At 37.3% G+C, this 21,265-nt stretch overlaps 1 protein-coding gene across 4 annotated transcripts in view; it reads right to left on the bottom strand.

Moving 5' to 3' along the window:
* Positions 1 to 21,265, bottom strand: part of BANP (BTG3 associated nuclear protein) — a gene marked incomplete at its 3' end in the record, with an annotated part of 137,274 nt that overhangs the window by 66,532 nt on the left and 49,477 nt on the right. For 3 of the 4 annotated variants that reach the window (XM_082005556.1, XM_082005557.1, XM_082005559.1), the window contains 4 exons: positions 16,650 to 16,817; positions 6,716 to 6,846; positions 2,790 to 2,861; positions 625 to 669 (listed from right to left, as the gene is read on the bottom strand). In XM_082005556.1, coding sequence (XP_081861682.1) covers positions 625 to 669; positions 2,790 to 2,861; positions 6,716 to 6,846; positions 16,650 to 16,817 — 416 coding nt within the window. The remainder of the gene's footprint in view (positions 1 to 624; positions 670 to 2,789; positions 2,862 to 6,715; positions 6,847 to 16,649; positions 16,818 to 21,265) is intronic. The other variant, XM_082005558.1, reaches the window with a different exon arrangement.

The following is a 21,265-nucleotide window of genomic DNA, read 5'->3' as shown; positions in this document are numbered from 1 at the left end:
ATTTAGTAAAGTGTGTCTGAGATCAAATGTTAGCAATTTTGCTGACACCTGACATGGAAATTCTGCTAATTTAATCACTTATTGACTCATCACTCAAAGTAAAAGCTTCTTTTTCTTACCTCATGTATGCATAAGCACCTAATAAGGGCATCTTATCAAAAAGAACAAAAGCAGATGCGAAAGATCTGTTTCTCCCAAGACAGCCATATAATGAAAAAACAGCTGCTTAAACCTCAGCAATAGATGTTCCTAGGTTTGCATGGACTGCAGTCCACATCTGGCCATAGTGGCAGTTGGTAACAGAGAAAAGAACACACTGTACACAATATAATCAATCCAGTTTGTGAACGTAAGAGTGAAGAGGCCAAAGACAAGCAAGTATAAAACACAGGGATAAAGTATCTTGCAGGAGTAATGAAATAAGCTTGGTCAAATACTTGTGAGTCCACAGACAAAATACTTAGCTTATGCTTTATCATTTTGCAAGTTGTTTATTTAAACAGAAAGACCAGAACAGATTTTGCTCTTTAAAACAGCCACTAATAATGTGAGATCATGCCAACTGCAACATTAATTTTAAAGATCAAAGTAAAATGTTGCTTAAAAACTCAGTTCTGTTCCTACCTGCCCATCTTGACCCACATGAACTTGATGTATCTGCAGGTTTCCCTGTAAAATAAAAGCATTGACAATAAACCAACTTTGGAATTTAAAAAGTTGCTCTGTCCTGAAAAAGGCCTGTTTCTCATCTCATTATTAAACAACTCCAATATTAAGGAAATCTATTAATTTAGGAAATTCTGCTGAGGGTTATTTTGGCAATCCAGCTACAGTTCAATGGTCAGCACTTTAACCACAGAGGATAAACAGACTAAAAAGCAAGTAGGTTTTTCAGCACCAGCATGTTTTGCTTTTTGAAAGTTACTGTATAATGTACAGTATTTTTATGCAAAATTTGTTCGTACGGCTTTTGAGGTAAGACTTTTGGTTTTCCTTATTTATACAAAACTGCAAATTTAGGTCAAACCCTTACTAAACTAGAATTAGCAGTATAACACTTTCACATGTATGACGTGCTATTTACTATTTGTTGTTATAGAGTTACTGCCTGTGCTAACAGATCTTTTTATTTTATCAAAATTTAATACCAAAGACCAACATAGTTGTCTTACAGGAATTACATCTATTACCAGAAATTCTCAATAATGTAAAGTATTTTAAAGGAAACTGTAGCTACAAAGTCTAAAAAGGAAAGCAATATCTTTACAAAATGAAGTTTTTTATTCACATGCTCAGAAATGTCTTTTCTAAAGTACACTTAGATTAAGAAAAAACAGCTTCCCAAACACAGAGACTTGCAGTGAAATAACACATTTCTTTGAAGAAAAAATACCAATTCATTGATTTGCATGTTTTCTGCATTTTCTCGTACTGGCAGCACTTCCTCTTATTTGAAGTGTACATTGTAATAAATTTAAAACCAGATGTTTTAATCTGTCACGGACAAACGTAGTCCCTAAAACTCTCACATATGGGAACTTCAGATGAAGCCAATGGACACCGGGGTGTGCCTGAAGCTCAGGATCAATTACAACTACTATCTGCTGAATCGTAATTATTTCAGTGGCACTTTACCCAAGAACTGCTTCAGTTTTATTGTAGCACACTGTGCATTCCTTTAGACCCAGAACATTTTAATCCTTTCTTACTCCCTTCTAGGTCTGAAAAGCCCTTCAAAGGAGACTGCCTTTAACTATAATATTTATGATAATATTTATTCTATAATAGTTCCCTGTGTTAACAGTATTCCTCCGCACCAACAGTGGTTTTATGAGATGTGATTGAGGGTATTTTGGAAGTGGATTAAACTAACCCAACAAGCAGATATGCTTAACACTGAGTAAAACAACTCCACAGGGAAATCACGCAGATTAAAACTGTAGTCTGCATTTATGTTTAACCTTATTTCGCTATCGCTGCTTCATGTGAACAAACTAAGTGCACAAGAAATCTAACAGCAGTCTTAGCAGTTAGGAGTGCCTATACATTCTTAAATAATCAACAATAGCACTCTCCCTCAGGTAAATTCAGCTCGCTTTAATAGCTGTTTCGCCTGAGTGGGGAGAAAAAAAGAAGTCAAAATTGGAGGGTTCAGTACTGGGTTTATCCACTTTCATTCTGCTGTACTATTTTTATGAAAAAAATATGAAGTGCAAATACTGCAATGCCAGATCACTTGATAGTAATGAAGTTCACTTTATTCTGCAATGTATCTTTACTAGATGGCATCTGAAGGTTTCCCCAGCTCCTGTTCAACAGTTGCCACAATTAAAGACAGAGTATTCTGAACACATTTAGTTCATAAAGCTAACTAAAATAATTTCATTTCTCAATGGCAGTGCAAGCACTTAGGCTGGTTTCCTATAACACTCTGCAAGTACTAAATTTCCAATGAAGACAGCCATATACAACAATCATTAGTGTAACACACACACTGAACTGTCTTGGCTGGCCAAGGGACCAAAAAAAAAAAAACCAAAACAAACCCAAATCAACAAACAAACAAACAAAGAGAAACCCTCCAACACCCTCCCCCCCCCGAGACAGAAATGGCATATTGCATTTACTGTCATAAACCACATTTCATCCTGGCTCCATCACATGCTCTTGCTTCTACCCACACTGGTCTCTCTAGTGTACTGTAACCGATCTCAGAGGTACGGTTTTAGAATCAGGGCCCTAAGTTCTGGCCAACATCTGCTCCACGGGCACCCAAACGTTCGGCTCACCTCACTGTCCTGTGTGATTTGGACTTGCTCGCCTTGAGGAACCTGGGCTATGTGGAGATGGCCCTGTGGGATCCACAACAAAAGAAAACACCAAGGAGCATCAGAAAAAAATCATAACTAGAGGAAGAAGCTATCACCTTGGATTCAACACAGCTTAATATATGGAAGCAAAATGCTTATTCAATGAAAACCATTAAAGATAGCTTTAAACAAAATAAAGTACATCCATATTTCCCCATTTTTTTAATGCAAAGTATAAGCAGAGTGACTTTGAAAAAAGAATGGTTCATTTTCACATAAGAGGAAAGAAAATAGGCATAATAATAAATATTATTTATGTAGTGCATTTCTCTACAAAGTATATGCATTTTTGACTGATCCACAAGGCATGGGACTAACTTGCTTTGGTAGATTAGCATTGTGCCTGAACATTAACCCCATTTAAAGACCTTGGAAACTCAGTTCTTAAAACAGATATGCCACGACTAATCACTCACTAAGAGTGAAGTTTTAAAAGGTATCTGTAAGTATCCACGTATCTTTGTACATTCACATAGTTATGGTTAAGCACAGTACCGTGCTAAAGACTGTCTCTCAAGCAGCTATAAATTGGCATGAAGTCGTTAATTTGAATGCAGTTACACTGGTTTATGTTAGTGGAGAATCTGCACTAAACAGCTTTAATAATGTTAATACTTTGTATTGCTGACCATACCCACCACTTCAGAATGGTATCAAGCCTACCATTTGATCAAAGCACAGATAAGAGAGTGGACGGGATTCCTTGTGCATCCTGACTAGCCCAGCAAAGTCTTTGCTACTGTGATTTACCTGAAGGGAGATTGGATTCTAAATAACCTACTTCAGGGTTTATAAGGCTTTGTGTTCATTTTAATATGCCTGCATGAGACAGAGATTAAAGATAATCATTTGGAATTCTGTCAAAGGCTCTTCTTATTTTATAGCACAAGAACAATTGCATGTGATTTTCAAAGAAACACAGATCCCTCTATTTCAAACAGTTTCATTTCCTTTGGAAGGAAACTGTCTATTTATAGAGAGAAAAAACATACTGAAAGTATCACTCTGACAATAGGGACTGTATATAAAATTAGAGCAGAGCCCAGTCCATGTTGAGATTAGAATCACTTTCCCTCCTTAACATCAAGCTCTCAGGGCTCCCAGGAAAAAGCACTGAACATTTAAAAGATCCATTTGTGTTTTCCAATATAAGCAATCCTTTCTTACTAAAGGGAGGGGGGAGAAGGTGACTTTATTCACCTTTGTATCATGCAGCATTCCAGAAAAGAACTGCTCACTCATCTTTTGCAGATACATAGCTGGCCTTCAAGGACATTCCTTTTAGTTTGTTCACAAATTCAGTTCAATACTGATTTTTTTTAAACAATATATACAGTATAAATTACTACGACCTTATTAATGACTCTTAGCCTGATCTTTATGTATGATTCCCTAGAACTGAAAAAGCAATACCATTTTCATCTGTTTCAACCTAGGACCCCTTTACATGTTTGACAAATTATGACAACATTTAGATATTGGTCATAGTGGATTTTTCCTGAATTCCAGAATCCATTTCAAGGATAGTTGACAAGTCCACATCTTTTAAAGGGGCAAAGTTTCATCACTTACATCTATAAACATAACCATTTTGTCTATTATATCCATGTATTTCATATAATTGTCTCTTCCACCTTGTCTTTCAAGACTTGAAAAATACTTTTCAGTCATCAATTGAATCTCATAAAAAGATCTATACAGTAGTTAAGACATGCTTTTTAAAATATATAGGGAAACCAAGAGACAAAGAAATTCACACGATAATACTGTAAAGTTATGGCAAAAGTGAAGTGGAAATGGAACCTGTGCACCCAGTTCCTGCAGAAAAAGCATTACTTCACTTGAGGATGCTCTCAACTGACAGGAAAAAAAGTTTGAAAGTTAATTTATTGAACTTCTCTTTAGTCCTCTTCCAAGTTTGAGAGTAGTAACTCAAAGCATTTAGGATCTAGTTCCATTAAGCAATCACCCTCCAGAATTAGCTCAACTTCCATTTAAGTCATATGGTATCCAGGTACATAACAGGGAAGGGCAAGGCCTTTGGGAAAACGAGAGGGATGGCCCAGACTTTCCAACCCTATCTGAATCTCACAGCTAACGGTTCCTACCATCCCTTACACCCACACTCCAGCTCTTTCTTTTGACTTACTTTATAAGTAACCTTTTTCACTTGGGAAAAATGCACGCTCTAACACAATTTCCTCTCCACAACTCTTACAGTTGCTGTCTGGAGCTCCTTCCACTTCCACACACTCCTTAAAAAATATTCTGGCTAATATTGAAGTCTTCCTTTTAAGCAATGCTTACAGCTCTGCCGATTGCCTTCAACACTGTGCCACACATCTTGAAATTTTCCCCCAATTTCCATGACACTTTGCTCCTCTGATTCTTCTACTGCTTCTCGGGTAAACCTTCATCAGGTTTGAGACACATGTATTTTTTTTATAACATTCCAAAAGCATCTGTCCTTCATAGTATTTTTTTCTTCATCGTATTTCTGAGCAACATCACCATTTCCACGCTATTTGCGGCTCTACATGACCAAACTTGAGTATTCCCTGTGTTAATGGAGTTTTCTCATTCTTTATGTGTAAATGAATCAATGGGGCACATTTGCTCCTCCTCTCCTGCACTGCCTCTCTTACCTGGGGAGAGAACACTGTAAGTATCTACTAAAAATGCTTCATTATCCTACTTCAGACTCTTCTTTGTAATGGCGTTGACCAAAACCTTTACAAGAGCCAGACCACTGGGTACTACAGTTATATTGTTGACTAGTATCTCTCAAGAATTCTTGTTTATTCACCCATTTCCACCTGGTTTTTTTAGCCTGGTTTCAAGAGAAAGCGGGCTTATGTGATCATCATGCAGAACGGGTACGTACGTGTCTTTGCACGTTTCTTTCTGTTCTGTGCTTGGACACTGCCTGGCACAGTTGAGTGCTGGCCCATACTCAGACTTCTGCGTACCTTCAAAACACTAATACTAGCAGTGAAAAATTTGCTATGTTGTATGACCACAGATAAATGCTGTAAACTGCAAAGCCTGAAGTTTTTGAAAACTAATGGCAGACAGATTTCACACATTAAATTCTCCGGTTTCTACCACAAAAGAATGAGTGTGCAGATATAATTCATTATTTCTGAATGCCACACGTCAGAAATGCCACACAATCCGTTATTTCATTATTTTCTTCCACTTTTTTTAAAAAATTTGAATTTAAAACAATCCTTGTAGTCAAACTGTGGCACACAGGAACTAAAGCCAAGGTGAGTTTTTTCAGAGTACACTAAAACCACATATAAAAATAATCATGGCCTGAGTTGTGGTAGGAGTCTCAGGCTTAAAAAATGTCAATATTTATAATTTTTACTTACATACATGCATCTAAATGAATACACATGTAAAGGCTTCAGCTAACAGATGTTCCAAAATGCCTGAGAATGTAGGGTTTTTTAAATGAAAATAAATAAATAAATGCATTCTTGTTTTGGAAGGCATAGCCAGAACTACCTCTGAGGTGTAAATCATATGCTTAGTGGGTCTGCTATTATTATTATGGCAAGTGCAAGCAAACAGCCAGCTAGAGACTAGTCAACTCTATATACAGAACTCTATGTGCATGTATTTGCAACAATTGTGTGAGCAAATCCTGCATGAAGATTTTTGCCAAATATCTCTAAAGATTTTTTCATAAGCCTTCAATGTTTATGTTCTGAAAATCATGCTTAAAAAGTGATGGTAGGTGCCTTTTTCAAAATAAAAAATTAATTTTCAACTGAAGCAAAGTTTGCAATAATCTAGATCATTTAAATGGAATAATTTAGAAAAAGTTGAGTACATACTACTTGGACTTGTCCATCTTCTCCTATTTGGTGGATCTGAACCTGCTGAGCATTGGCTAGTGCATAGTGTAGTGCCTGTGGCTGGTTCTGCTGGATCTCATTAGAAGCTGAAACTGAACTCTGCGAACCCTCTGAAAGAGAGACAAAAATCCAGCTTTATTAAATGTGTGTATGTCAGGCCAGTGGCCACGCAACAATGCATACTTCAAAACTGTGGAAAACAAATGCGATCAGTAACTAGATGCAGATCATTTATATGTTAATATTCTTACTCGTGTTCATTGCTCACCTGTAGATTTGCTACAAATTCCAAAGGAGTTCCAAAGGCTATTTTGTTTCTGAGAAAGCCTACATTAAAAAAAAACCACATGCATTTCCCAAGCAGTTCAACGCTTTCTCTTGTGCACCTGTGTAGCTAAGAACTATTACTGCCACCACCACTACAAGGATACATTTGAAAACCCATCCTGTAAATTGAAGTTTTTTAAACGTGACTTTTTTTATGCATTTGGTGTCAGTGATACTGAGAGACTAGCAATGTCAGTAATTCTGTACTAAAAGAGTGAAGTGGAATACAATGGACCAGAGACTAATGCTATGCATGGGTCTTCCTCCAGATTAAGACACCACTAACAGGTAAATTATCACCAGATACCATATATCCTTTTAGGCATCAGGAAAACAACTCGGGCTATCAATCAATGACACTTTTGAAGCACATGTGATAATTCAAGTACGCACTGCTAGGAAAAACCTTAAAATGTCCCAATATCATACTAATAGCATACTAAGATTCAGCATCAGTCCTAGTTTTCTTCATTTTTTAAATTTGAGACATCTTGGAGAATGGGACTGTCATAAAGGGCTTTTAGAATAATGTATTTGAATAAATACTTTTTACATACAGTATTCTTGTAAACTCTTAACATTTTTCTTTTGCTATGCCACAAAAATACATTGAATGAAATCTCTGAAGCATTAAGTGTTTTACAATTTTTATAAATTATTTATTGCTCTGACAATGACTTTTATGCTACAGGGTAACCTAAAACACATTAACGTCTAACATGTAGTAACATTCAATACTATAAGGCTTTCAAGCTGTCCAAGTACTAGAAGCTACAATGAAAATATTTAAGAAACAGTGTCACTCTACTTCTGTTATAGATCATTTCCTTACAAGATTTTATGTATTGCTTAAATAAGCACAAGATAGGCCTCGTCCTGCTCAGAGGTGACTGATGGCTGATCTATTTTGATTTTTAAAATGATGGTTGGTTTTCTTTTGAACAAACACAGCAGGAAGGCATGTTTCATGAAATTTTAGTACCTCTACTTAATACTCTAAGATTTATACTGAAAAGAGAATGTTAGTTTTGCAAGAATGAGCTTTATCCACTCAGACAAATATTTTAATGGAAATGTTCTTTAATAAAATCATCCATTTGGGGTTTTTTCATCCTATCTGCAAATGTTTGTTTAAGAAGATAATTTTGAGTTTTAAGTCTAAATATGGGAACTGGAAAGTAACTCAAAACCACCAAGCTAGTATTTACTTATTTGTTGAAAAGTTTATTTGCTTAACAATTCATCTAGACAGCTCTAATTATGTTAACAATCTGCAAATACATAACTACAGCCAGAACACTTACGCAGTGAGCAAAACATAACAAGCACATGTTATGTACTTGTTTGGTACAAGTACAAAAAAAAAGTCCGTTGGACATACATCTTTAATATCTTACATTTGACTAGTAGGTAACAGCAGAACGTTTGTAATTTCTTAAATATAGGCCTGTTGCTTGCTGTGAGATTCCAGTATTTCCTGCACTTCCTGTACAACGGAAGCTTGCTGTACAGAATTCCGGATGGGATTAACAAATCACAACTGGCAGGAGAGTGCTGTACCTTGCATGAGAAACTGTGCTATCAACCAAATAAAAATGTGATTTGTTCAAATTCTGATACTAGATCATGCTTTCCATTGCCAGTGGCTTTGTCATGGTCAGTGAAAGTAACAGATAGTCTATAAAGATCATTTACCTAAGCCTCTTTGTCTTCCCCTTTTTCGCTCATTTCCGTTACTTCAGTCCTTAATAATACTTCATGCAATTCATTTTATGTATTTTTTATTTTACAACAGCATTTTGTTAGGATGCTAAAGGGCTAAGAAAGCCCACTGTTATTCATCTGTGCTGGAGCGTGTCCAGAGAAGGGCAACGAAGCTGGTGAGGGGTCTGGAGCACATGTCTTATGAGGAGCGGCTGAGGGAACTGGGGTTGTTTAGTCTGGAGAAGAGGAGGCTGAGGGGAGACCTTATCGCTCTCTACAACTACCTGAAAGGGGGTTGTGGCGATGAGGGTGTTGGTCTCTTCTCCCAAGTAACAAGTGATAGGACAAGAGGAAATGGCCTCAAGTTGCGCCAGGGGAGGTTTAGATTGGATATTAGGAAAAATTTCTTCACTGAGAGGGTGGTCAGGCATTGGAACAGGCTGCCCAGGGAGGTGGTGGAGTCGCCATCCCTGGAAGTGTTCAAAAAACGTGTGGATGTGGCGCTTCAGGACATGGTTTAGGGGACATGGTGGTTCTGGATTAATGGTTGGACTTGATGATCTTAAAGGTCCTTTCCAACCTAGTGATTCTGTGATTCTGTGATCTTCCTTCTTAGAAGCTACCACTAGTCCATTCCATTGTGATTTTGTCTTTCCATCATGCTTCCCAGTCCCCCACTATGTAATTCAACAGCTGAGCTGAGTTACCACTCAACTGCTAGTCAAACCACAGTGTCCAAATACATAATCCTTCATCTAGACGTGTGCGTGTATACACACATATGCATACATACATAACTTTATATGCTCAAACATATATAGTGTAAATGTAAATACACTTACACAAACAGCAAAACTGGGCTTGGGACACAAGCAAGGTAAGACATGTGTCTCACTTACAGATTTAACAACCTCCTAGCAGTATTCTTCCTGTAGCTTACGCTTACCATTAAACAAACTGCAACACGGTACTTCCGAGAAAACACGAAGATGCGCTTACAAAGAGTATTTATTTTCTGATTAAGAAAGTTACGCAGTGAAAGAATATCAAAGAAATAAGAGTTGCAGCAGATAAAAATATTTATTTACATATATATTATATGCACATATTGAAGTGCATTTTTAACTGTAAAGTCCAAAAGCCTTTATATGTAAACTATCCTTTGCTCCACAGATGCCAGAAATTACTACGCTTTTCAGAGGTGGGAACAGGAGATACAGACTAAATGCAATCATAACGTACATCTCCCGCAGTCACTTATAAATAGATTTCAGTTTGGCTTCACTGCAACAACCACAGTTGGGTTTTCTTTTTTTCTTTTTTTTTTTTTGTTTTGGTGGGTTTTTTTATTCTTAGGAAGAAAGAAGACAGAGGATTCAACAGTGTCTAAAAACAAAACATCCTTTTAAAGTATTGTTTTTCCCCCTCTAAATCTCTGACCAGACAAAAGTAATATTTATCCGTTTTTAAACATTCCCCATTAAAAACAAACACAAACATGAATAGCACACAGCTTGAATAGAGGATATGTCAACAGTTATAAATCACTGTCATGTAAACTATCTAGCTTCACGTTTACAACTTTGATATATTAGAGAATCCCTGGCATTGAGTTCAGCTGAACTCTTGCTTTGAAATTTTCCTTTGCTCTAGTTACAAAGGGGTACTTTGACATGAACCAAACAGCTTATGTAGTGCTACTACTGAGCACCTCATCCATGGCATTCCCAAAGCACCCTCCACTACATGGAATAGCTTTGGAGCCACCCACAGAATGGAAGATGCTGCATTGACCATTCCACAAGTAATTAAGTTGTGATACAGGGGAAAAAAACAAAACAAAACTACTAATGAAATATTCCTTCCTCCCAAGTTGAAATTGGATCTTTTACATTTTCTGTTTGTTTACTGCATGTGCTTATGAGTCAAAGAAAATTTAGCCTGAGTCTGTCTTCTCAGACCAATGTTCAAGAGGACAAAATCACCACTGAAGCAAGTTACTTCTGTCACATTACTCAACACTAATCTTCCTCAGACATTGCCAAGCAAGATTAGATTTGTCAGACAAATGTAATTTGTCACTGTTTCAAGAATATGTGTGTTTAATTTTCAGCTAAGATCAGTTTTAAAATTCCTCACTTCAAAGGCAAAACCTTTGGCATTTTCTAATTCTTTCCTATTCTATTTCATATTTATCAGTTGAGCATCTGGCTTCTCATTTTGGAAGGAAACGTAGGAGGTAGAGATTCTGTAGCCAGACGTACCAAAGCAGTCCTCAAAAACAAAATGTAGGAAAAACACCATTACTGAACAATTAATAGAAATAAAACTATATACTGTAAACTATTATCTCAACCTGACTCATCCAGTGCTAAATGCCTCCAATTTTGCAGAACAGCTTTGAAGATTTGGCTCCACATCCATTTTTATATGTGACATCTCGGCATAGGCTGAGCACTTCAGCCTAAATCTACATATAAATCCCAAAGTCATAGAACTAATTAAAAATTCCAACATGGAAAATTGTGATAACAGCTTTAACAATCTTAAGAGAAATTAAAAGAAAGGGAGAAGGCAGTCTTCTATTAATCCTCCTCCCAAAACCCTCACTTCCTACTGCCTTCCCTCCACAGACTGCTAACATTTTTAAAAAGAATATCTAGTTAAATAGTCATGGCAGCCATGTACACAACTCTTGTCAGGAAAAAAAAAAAAGGGAAAAACACACATTAAGGACTGAAGTGTTTGCTCTGAGAAGAGCACAGCAAACCACTGCAATTAATACCTCAATTCCAACAAAAGGCAACAGCTTCAAACAGAAGAGACAGATAAAATAAGGAAAACCAACTTCTGCCTAAATATAACAGTCTGCTACAACAACTTTATGCAACACATAAATCTTGTGGCTACTGCAAAGCTGCATAGTCAATTAAATGTAGAACAATCTCAATTAATATATTTGGGGGTGAAGGAGAGATTAATTCATATTTTCCTACAAGATTCCTTAGACATGTTTTTGTCTGCAGATCAGTTCCTCTTGAGCTCTTAACACTTGAACACTGTCACAGAATTACAACGCCAAAAACTTCTAAGGCTACGTAAGGACTATGGGCTCAGCCTCCTGCTTTGTCATTTGCATAGTTAATTTTTCCGTATGATAAACGGAGCAGAGAGGAAATTTGTTATCCTTTTCAACTGCACAACTCAAATCAAAGCCATGTGCTACATGAACTTCTATGTATAATGGGCAGAAAAAGCCTAAAATTTTTTGACATCTCCAACAAGTACAGAAGAACGAAGCTCAAGAATAGCAACCCTCTTTAGATGTAAATAATTCAGAATTATTTATTACGTGTGCAATAATTCATAAAAATCACAAAGTCACAGAATTAGATGAGGTTGGAAGTGACCTCTGGAGATATCTAATCCAATGCTCTTCCTCAAAGCATGGGCAACCAGAACAGGTTGATCTGGACTGTGTCCAGGTGGATTTTGACGGTCTCCAGGGATGGTGTCTCCGCAGCTTTTCTGGGCAACCTGTTACTACGTTTGACCACCCTCAAGATTCCTCAGAGCCAGAGAAATCAAAGCCAGGTCACAGGCAGGTGAGTTTTGGGCTGCTTTTTTTTTTTTTTTTTTTTTTTTTTTAAATGAAACAAATTAATTGCTGCTAAAAAGCAGCTCTGAAAAAATCAAGTCCCCTAATTCATAGGGGAGGATGTCCAGCAGGGCAGTGACCATGCTGATGTGAGACTATTTCAGGACTAACAAAAATATTATTTTCAATGATATGTAGGCATGTTCAACAATTTTCACCGCCAAACAGAAAATGCTAAGTTATTCTAGACTCTTAGCATACCAGCATTTAAGAAAAGATTCTGTAACACATAAGAGAACAGAGCTCCTTTGCAACATTTCAAAGAGCTAATAAATTTCTGCTGACTGAAACATGTAGTATTATACTACAACATAACAGAAAGCTATGTTGCTATTAGCAGCCCCTAGAGATAGCTGATGAAAAATATTACTTCAAGCCAATCGAAGACAACAGTTTTGGATTCGAGCCTTTTTTTTTGTCGTACTTCTTGGTCACAATTTTAATATGAAATACTACAATCACAAGTTCAGAAGTGGAAAAACCTTACCAAACTCTGGGAAAAATTCACACAGGGAACGTGGTGTTCATTCACTCACGCTCAGGACATTGAAATCATATTTAAATCTCTTAATGACGTTTTCAGAACACTTCAGCTGCATGGCAGAGACTGTGATACTATGCGTCTACTCGAGGCATCTGTTGATGGCAATAGTGCATCTTAAAAAGAACTACTTTCTGAAGACTATAGGAGTATCTTCTAGGATAAGCCCTAAAACTTCCCTAGGAAATTATCATCATTTAGCTAAGAATCAGTGGGTTTAAGTACTTCCACAAATGGCTTAGGTTTATCATAGTTAACCTGGTAAAAGGGGTGAGTGTGTGTGTAAATTTTTCCCCCACGTGGCATAATCTGAAATGCTTGTTTATAAGATATGAAATGAAAGTGCTTTCCTACTGAACGTGTGCGACACCCCTGCTGTATCTGAACTATCAGAGAACCTGACACACTTACCTTAAGGGGTTCAGTGACCTGACCTGACTAGTCACAGGACGATGCTCTACTAAATTTCCTGATCAAACTAAATAATTATAGCTTCTTTCAATAGAAGTCATACAGTCTTATGCTGAGCGAGTGGAGCCAAAGCCAACGCTTTATATATACAAGAAATTACGCTGCATATCCCTGCATCCTTCACAGTGTAAACACGACACAGTAGCCATTCACAATCTTTTAAGAGCCTTTTTTTTTCATTATATGTTTTGTGAGAAGCAGCTACTCTATTCCGCCCAATAGATAAACAACTCAAATACCTGTTATATGTGAACTGACATGGAGCAACATATTACTCAGTGAAACCAAACACAGGTATTCTTCTGCAGACAGCAGCAACCACAGCTGGGTGGAGACCTGACATAAAGCACCTGGAAGCTGATCTTAATAGCTACAACTAACAATAGTGGGAAAGACAGTTTCTCAAGTAGCTGAATTCCAGACCGTTCAAGGCTCACCTTAAATTGCCCTCTGAAACAAATGCTACCATAAAAACTGTCTGGGTTCATATGTAACACTTTAAAAAGCTATATTTGACAGCTATGTTGTCATAACTGTGAAATACAGACCTCCTTTACTTCAGAGCTGTGAAATATTACTTCTCTTTCCTGCTAGCTGGCAGCAGGAATTCCGCTATATCCACCATACAGTGTGTATAATAAGGAACAGATGCCTGTGAATTATGATGCTGTAATTCCGTTGAGGGGTTCCAGGGATGTCAAACCACAAAGGCAAAGTCTGAGCGGTTCATGAAGTTACCTGAACAGAGCGGTGGAATTACAGCCCTGTCATGCAACAGTTAGCTTTTTAAACATCCGTGAATCTACATTTTTTTCCCTGCATCTTTTCTTCTCCCTGTATACTCACTCAGCCTCTCAACCCACTCTCCTGTTTTTCCTCATACCTCCTCTCCTTTCTTCAGATGAAATACCACTCCCACCTGATTTTGGAATGCAAATTAGTGTTTCAAAGGCCACCTGATTCTGAAAGTGGTCTGTTTTTCTAAGAGCTTTTTCACAGTGGGTGCGAATGTACTGGTGAAGTCATCCAACATCTTTACAGCCTCCCAGAAAATTATGCCAATGACATTCTGAGCGAGAGCAGTATTTTAAAGAAAACTAACAAAAGACTCTGAATCCATAGGAACATTTTCACATACCGTTACCAAAGGCAGCTGTTAATGTTATTGCCGGTAGTCTACTTTTGGCTGCACAGTCTATCCAAGTCCTGCCAATGACATGCCAAGATGCCTCAGCTGACCTTCATCATCTTCAGGACCAAAGACATCTTTATAAGGACATGCGGTCACCTCTTTGCTATCTGAGTGGACTTGGGAGATAAGATAGCCTGTTCAGCGGGACACCCAGGTGGCATAATAATTCCTGGGAAAATCCTGGAGATTGATGTTCCAAAAGCAGCCAGCTCAACTCCAGTTAAATGAGCTAGCCAGGGCACACAGCCCAAAATATGGCTCTTGCAGAACCAGCTCATGTGTGTCTGTACCACGCTACTGCCACCTGCTCAGATAGCATATTGCTGAAATCCCAGGAGTTAATTCAGGTGCCTTTGTGCCCATGGAACAATTTACTCACAGATCAGGTTAGTGGAACTGGGCGGGGGGGAAATTGAGTTTTCAGCTTAACCACAACAAACAAAACCCACGAAAACTTACTACCTTATGGCCTTCTAAAGACATGAGTTCACTGAGCCTGAGTCTGTGTTTTACATCTCTACACTGGACTCCCCAAATTTTCAAACCAGCAGATTAAAGATTAATATTTTTAATAATAAATCTCAACAACAGTCAAGGAGTACGGTCTGATGAGCACAGGCCCATAATATTCACTTACTACTGCATTTTTATTCTAAAATACTGATTGCGAAGAGACTGAAAATAAAAATCCCATCAACATATATGGCTTATGGTTATCATTACACTGATTAGTTGTTTTCATTTGAGATTTTTGGATATGATTCCCAGTTCCAGCACATAAAATTTTCCATTGAAAGCAGATTTTGGCATTCTTTGCATGAGATACAGTGGTTAGTGTTAACATGCAACCAAAAATTTTATGCAGGCAAATAAACTTACTTCCTTTTCTTTGGGCTCACTTCCAAAACACTGGTTTTAATATATGATGTACAAATGTCCCATAACACTGCTTTATATTAAAAGCATGAGCCAGAAATGTCTTATGAGAACACTTCTTAGGTCAGTATTTTTCATTTGTTAGTATTATTCATGCCTACATACCTATATGGAAATATAGAATCACCTACAACATACATAATTTCTTCAGAGTAAAATACTTCAGGAACAAAATTTAGCACGTCCTACTAAATGGTGTGAACACACTCAGAAAGATTTATTCACTTGACTCCTCTTACGAACATCAGTTGCAGAAACATTTTGACCTTCTACTCAAACTGAACATGGTAAAAAAAAGAACATATGATAGCACAAAGCTGCATCTGCTGAATTTTATCAGTTAGCACATGTGGATGGACGTTCTTAAGCATCTCAGTGAAGCCAGGCATTCAGATAATGTACAAATCAAAGCCAATCTATCTCACACACTGGAATATACTACACTTTCAATTCTGGCAAATCTGTGTTTTACTACTGTTTTAGAAACAGACTTTCTTCTCCCTCTTCTCTTTGCGAACAAATACACACATCTCACTTCCTTTATAGGATCATTAATGCACCACAACCAGGAGCGTGACTTCAATTTATAGATGAAACAGTATTAGAAGCTCATCCTACCAGCGATCTACTTTGGTTACAAGCCCCATGAAGCTGCGAAGGACTCCTAGTGCACCAGGAGGTGGTTGGCTTGCACTGAAGGCCCACGATGATTTAACTATGAATGGTTGGCTTCACTTAGTACATGGATACGCTCCTTGAGGAGCACTGTAGACATACATATGCTGTAATAGAGACACCTCTTTGCCAGTGATAAATGGCACTCCAAAAAAAAAAAAAAGCAATAATATAAAATCCACTCCAAAACTTAAATTGTGAGAAATGTGGGCTTCTCCATTTATCTTTGTTACACAAAAATATTCAAATCTGTGGGTACTACCTACACCTGTTTAAGTGTAACTTAAGACCAAAATAATTTTCACATATATTGAAAAACAAATGGCATTATTACTGTAAGTTTCAATTTCTGTTGGGGTTTGTTTGGTTTTTGTGGGTTTGGCAGAGTTTGGTTGGTTGGTTTTTTTACCTGACCCGCTGTAAGACGATGACGAAGGCGTTCGCCTTGAAAAGCTTTTCACGGCAAGACTCTGACCTCGCTGTTTCCGTCTCCAAGCTGTCCGGCATTTGGAGTCTATGCTTTGCTTGATTCGATACCAGTCAGATTCTGTGATTCCAAATTTATAAAATAGGTGACCTGTAATTAGAGAGAAACAAAAAGGGCTGAAAATTAGCATAAATTCCTATTTTGAGGAAAACGCTAAGATGACAGACACCGTCATGCACACAGGGTAAACAAAGCAGCTCTGAAAATTTTAGAACTGTCCTCATGCTTGACACTGCCTAAAGGAATACAATGACATTACAAAAAATGCCAGAGCTCTACGGTGGTGTGATTTCAACAGCTATACACAAAATTAAGTAATCATACATGCATAGTTATGTATTTAAAAATGTCAGCGGTCTATGAAATTTCCTGATCTACACTTCTATCCATGGAAACTGCAATATTACATTCAAGATGTGCAACACTGACCAACATAAGGATCCAGCACTCCAAAGCCAAAACTGGATAAAGCTTTATTTATCACTGATAGTGCCTCACAATATGTCTGCTAAGTAGGAAGATGTAAAAAGCTCTATATAAAAAAAAAACCTCCTGTAAAGTTCAGTTCACAATTCATCAGAATCCAATAAAAATGCAATACAAAATTATAATCTTCTGAAAAATGTTATTACTAGTATTAAGTCATTTAAAGAGCCACATTATGCACTTTCCAGCATTTGGTGCTAAGTTGCCAAACTGGTATATAAACACAACATTGACTTGTGAGTTGAACTGAGTATTTTGAAACAAAGCTCATACAGATTGAGTCCCACTGCCAACTTAAACCAGGTTTATTATCATGTGCAATCTCCGCACCTGAAGCGGAAGCCTAATTATACAAGAAGCAGAGGGAGCAAAAAGACTATTTCAGGTACGACAAGAAATACTTGTTTCAACGTCTGGACAAATGGCTTTAAAACTGGGAAGGAAACATGTTGTGCATTGTCAGCTGTTTCCAGGTCCTCCTCATATTGCTACAGACTTCTACTGTAAGCCTTAGAGTGGTTTGTGTTGTACTTAAAGAATCAACAGTTGAAAGCATTTGACTGTATGTGAAGAGAAATTTATAATCTTCATGGCTGCAGAAAAAACACTTGAAAAAGCAAACCCAAAGGTTCAAAATCCACAAATTAAACCAGAACTATCTGAATGTGTAACATCTAAAACTTCAGTACTTCTAAGTTTTTCAGATTTACATGTGCAATACTGCACTTAAAACTCAATTCAAAGCTGTAATATATGCCTTTACTCAACATGACTATGCTTGAAGGACCTCTTAAAATTCTTATTTTCCTTTTGGTATCAGTTTCTTTCCACACCCTGCAAAAGAAAATAAGCTTTTCAACCTACTGGGTTTACAATCTTACTCTCAAATAGGATCCTGATCCCGTGAAGTACTTGCTTAAGCTGTTGTATAGTCCTACAAAACAGGATAGGATCTGCTCCTGTAAGACAAATTATTTCAAGCCTATAGCCACAAAATTCTAGGTTTGCACAAACTAAGAGCTTTGTACTTTGTATTATAAATGAGCCAAGAGTCCTCAAACTGAAATTTGCAGGTTACTGATCTAACATAGTCAAGCGGAGTACTGTATCTCTTAAGTTATCATCATAATTTTTAAATACATTGTTTTCTGATGCTCTGAATTATTTTATTACAGATCTGTTCTAAAAACAATTTGAAATAAAGTAGAGAACATACAGGAGGAAAACACTGGCATCAAAAAGCCAATTCAAAAGCCCCCCCGATTTCTCACTGGCAATTGACAGTCAGCACGTTCCTTAGAGATGCCTTTACAACCTTTACATTATGTCTCCAAAAAGGGGGTGGGAGTAGGAATGGAGGAAAATCGACTGAAATTATCAACTGCTGCTGTGCAACAGTTTCCTTTCCATAGGTGTCAGCAAAAGGAAAGCACATTCTGTACTGTAAATACTGAGACCACATTTCTCAGTGTAATCTATTACTAATATGTGCTACACAGAGAAATGGGTTTATAAATGCTTGCAGTAATGTCCAATAAAAATAGTTATGCTTTAACTCTTTATACGACTTCAGCTGTCAGTACATACAAAAATACTTGTGTAGTCCTACAGAAAACACAGTCATATGCTCTGTGGTTATTTTGAAAAAATGTCCATATTTCATTCATAAATGCATTTTAATGACTTTCACGTTCTATGCTGCTCTGTTTAGAGAAGTGACTGAAGCAACTGCAGGTCAAAGAAAACTCTCACAGAAAAACAGTCTAGCTAGGAAATTTAACCATTACAGTATAATCCATGGGATACTGCAGGATGTCACTTAACTCAAAGCGAAATCAAAAGCAATATAAATTATTTGGGACAAGATGGTCTCAGGTGCAGTGAGCTGTTCATACTAGGAGACCCAAGACCTATAGGTCAAGAGCTTGAGAAAGATTATGGGTGCCAAAGCTGCGATATAAAATGTCCCAGAAATTGCCCTATTGAGGGAAGACAGGAAAAGACCTACTTACTGATCACAGAAGCTATCATTTAATCAAGGCGATAAGGCATGGCCATGAAATACTGGACAGAGAGACCACAACCTTCATGGAGAGAACGTGACTACAGAGGAAAGCATGGCACATAGATAAAAAGCTAAACAGCGTAGGGTCAAAGAAGATTTTAGGCTACAGACCTAAAACATCAGGCACAGATTTTCAAAGCCAGGCGTGCTTATTTTTTTTCCCTTACTCATGAAATTCCTACTTAACTGTTACAGCAGGCAAAGGCGTAAAACTGCTATAGATTAAACGCCTGCTGTTTGCACAGATTTTTACCCTAACTGCACACTCAGTCACAGTAACTGCCTGTGCAAATTAGACATGAAAAATTAGCCCTTAAGTACAAAGATAGTTGATATAAAGGTTAAATGAATTTCAGATGTATAAATCTATCCAGTTGTTATTACAATCTAAAATGTTATTCTACGAACAGGTCTTTAGCAACCACATTTCATAACAGTCCACCAATGACTGAAGAAAAATCTAATGCTAACGACAGTGGAGGATTTCTTAAGTAGATAAAAAGTTCACCATAACATTAGAAATAGGATTTACCTGTAGTAGAGAGATACATCCCAAAAACATGTGTAAACAATATTAGAAAACTGAAGCGTGCTGACTTTCTGTTCTCTGTCCATAAATGATCACGTGCAGGAGTGCTTTCAGCTGTCTCATTCTGAGTATGTCAAATACCAAAAGAAGTTAGAAAGGCAGCATTAAAGCAAGATACTGCAAATGAGACATTTAACTTGGGGAAGTCCATATTAGAAAAGACAGAAATACTTCAGTGAGAAGGGATTTGACTTCTTCGGAACATTTGCTAGTCAAAAGCAGCATGAAACATTGTAATTTGTAGGCAGCACAGTCTCTATGAGCCACATAACAACCCTGCTAAAAACACATTAAAAATACATTCAGCAATATAATTCAGCACTTTGGCAAAAAGACGAAACTATTTTGGAAGACAGATGCACTTATACAAGAAGAATGAAGTAAAGGATTCTGATCAGCTAAGGCTAGCTGACTGTTTTTAGCTGTCTTTTTATTTAGGAGAATCGATGGCTGCCAGTAACATTCAAAACAAAGGATGTGCTTGTTTTTAAACATTAAGGGCCCAAAGTTTGCTTTCTTTGGGAACCTCACTTCCTAAACAAAGCTTTCTATGAAAACACACCAGAGACTTAACACAGTTATTTAATAAATTGCAAGAGCTTGAGCCATCTCTATAGACCATATAGACCATATATTTCTATAGACATATTAGCAGCAGCTTGGGAGACAAGAAGGTCCACACAACGAATTCGGAGAGATACGGGCTATTCTGAAATGCGCAAAGAGGAAATCACTTGGGTTTGCAAGCAAGATCCAAAACTGAAATCTTACCAAGCAAAAGCATAGGAGGAAAGCATGTGTGCATCAGGAAAATTAAAGAAGTCAGCTTTAAAAGCCAACAGGTGCATCATACTAAGGTTTGCCATCCAGATCCTAGATTAGAAACACAGCACATTTTTGCTGAAGTTCCAATAAAACTAAAAAGACGACTGACACAACAAGTTCTAGAATGCTTCGTATGCACCGCAAAAGAAATCTGTGGTTCAAAGGGAAACAAAAAGCTTGGAAATGCAGTGGTGATGATCGGGTACAAACACAGAGATCGTCAGCAATGATGTCTTAAATGACCACGTATTCCCAAACTTTTGGGGCATGTAATGTACAAAATAGGGGGAGAAAGGGTTGGGTTTTTTTAAAATCAGGGATAATTAGAAAGAAAGAAAAACCCATAAGACAATGTTCCTGAGAAAGTAATCCTCTCTTTCTTAAAGGTCAGAAGTCAGTCAGCAGACGAAACAATCCACATAAAACATTAAACTGTAAAGAAATTTAATTAAGAACAAATTGAGGAGGAAGAGAAGACATTTACAATATCAAAACCAGACATGAAATATTCCATCTTGATGCCGCATTCAAAATCAGCCTCCGAAAAAACAAATTTCATGTCAATAGCTTGCA

The sequence above is a fragment of the Phaethon aethereus genome (assembly GCF_964289735.1).
Source record: "Phaethon aethereus genome assembly, chromosome: 13".
NCBI lineage: Eukaryota > Metazoa > Chordata > Aves > Phaethontiformes > Phaethontidae > Phaethon > Phaethon aethereus.
Note: the sequence above shows the minus strand (reverse complement) of the source record. Positions and strands in the feature narration are given on the sequence as shown.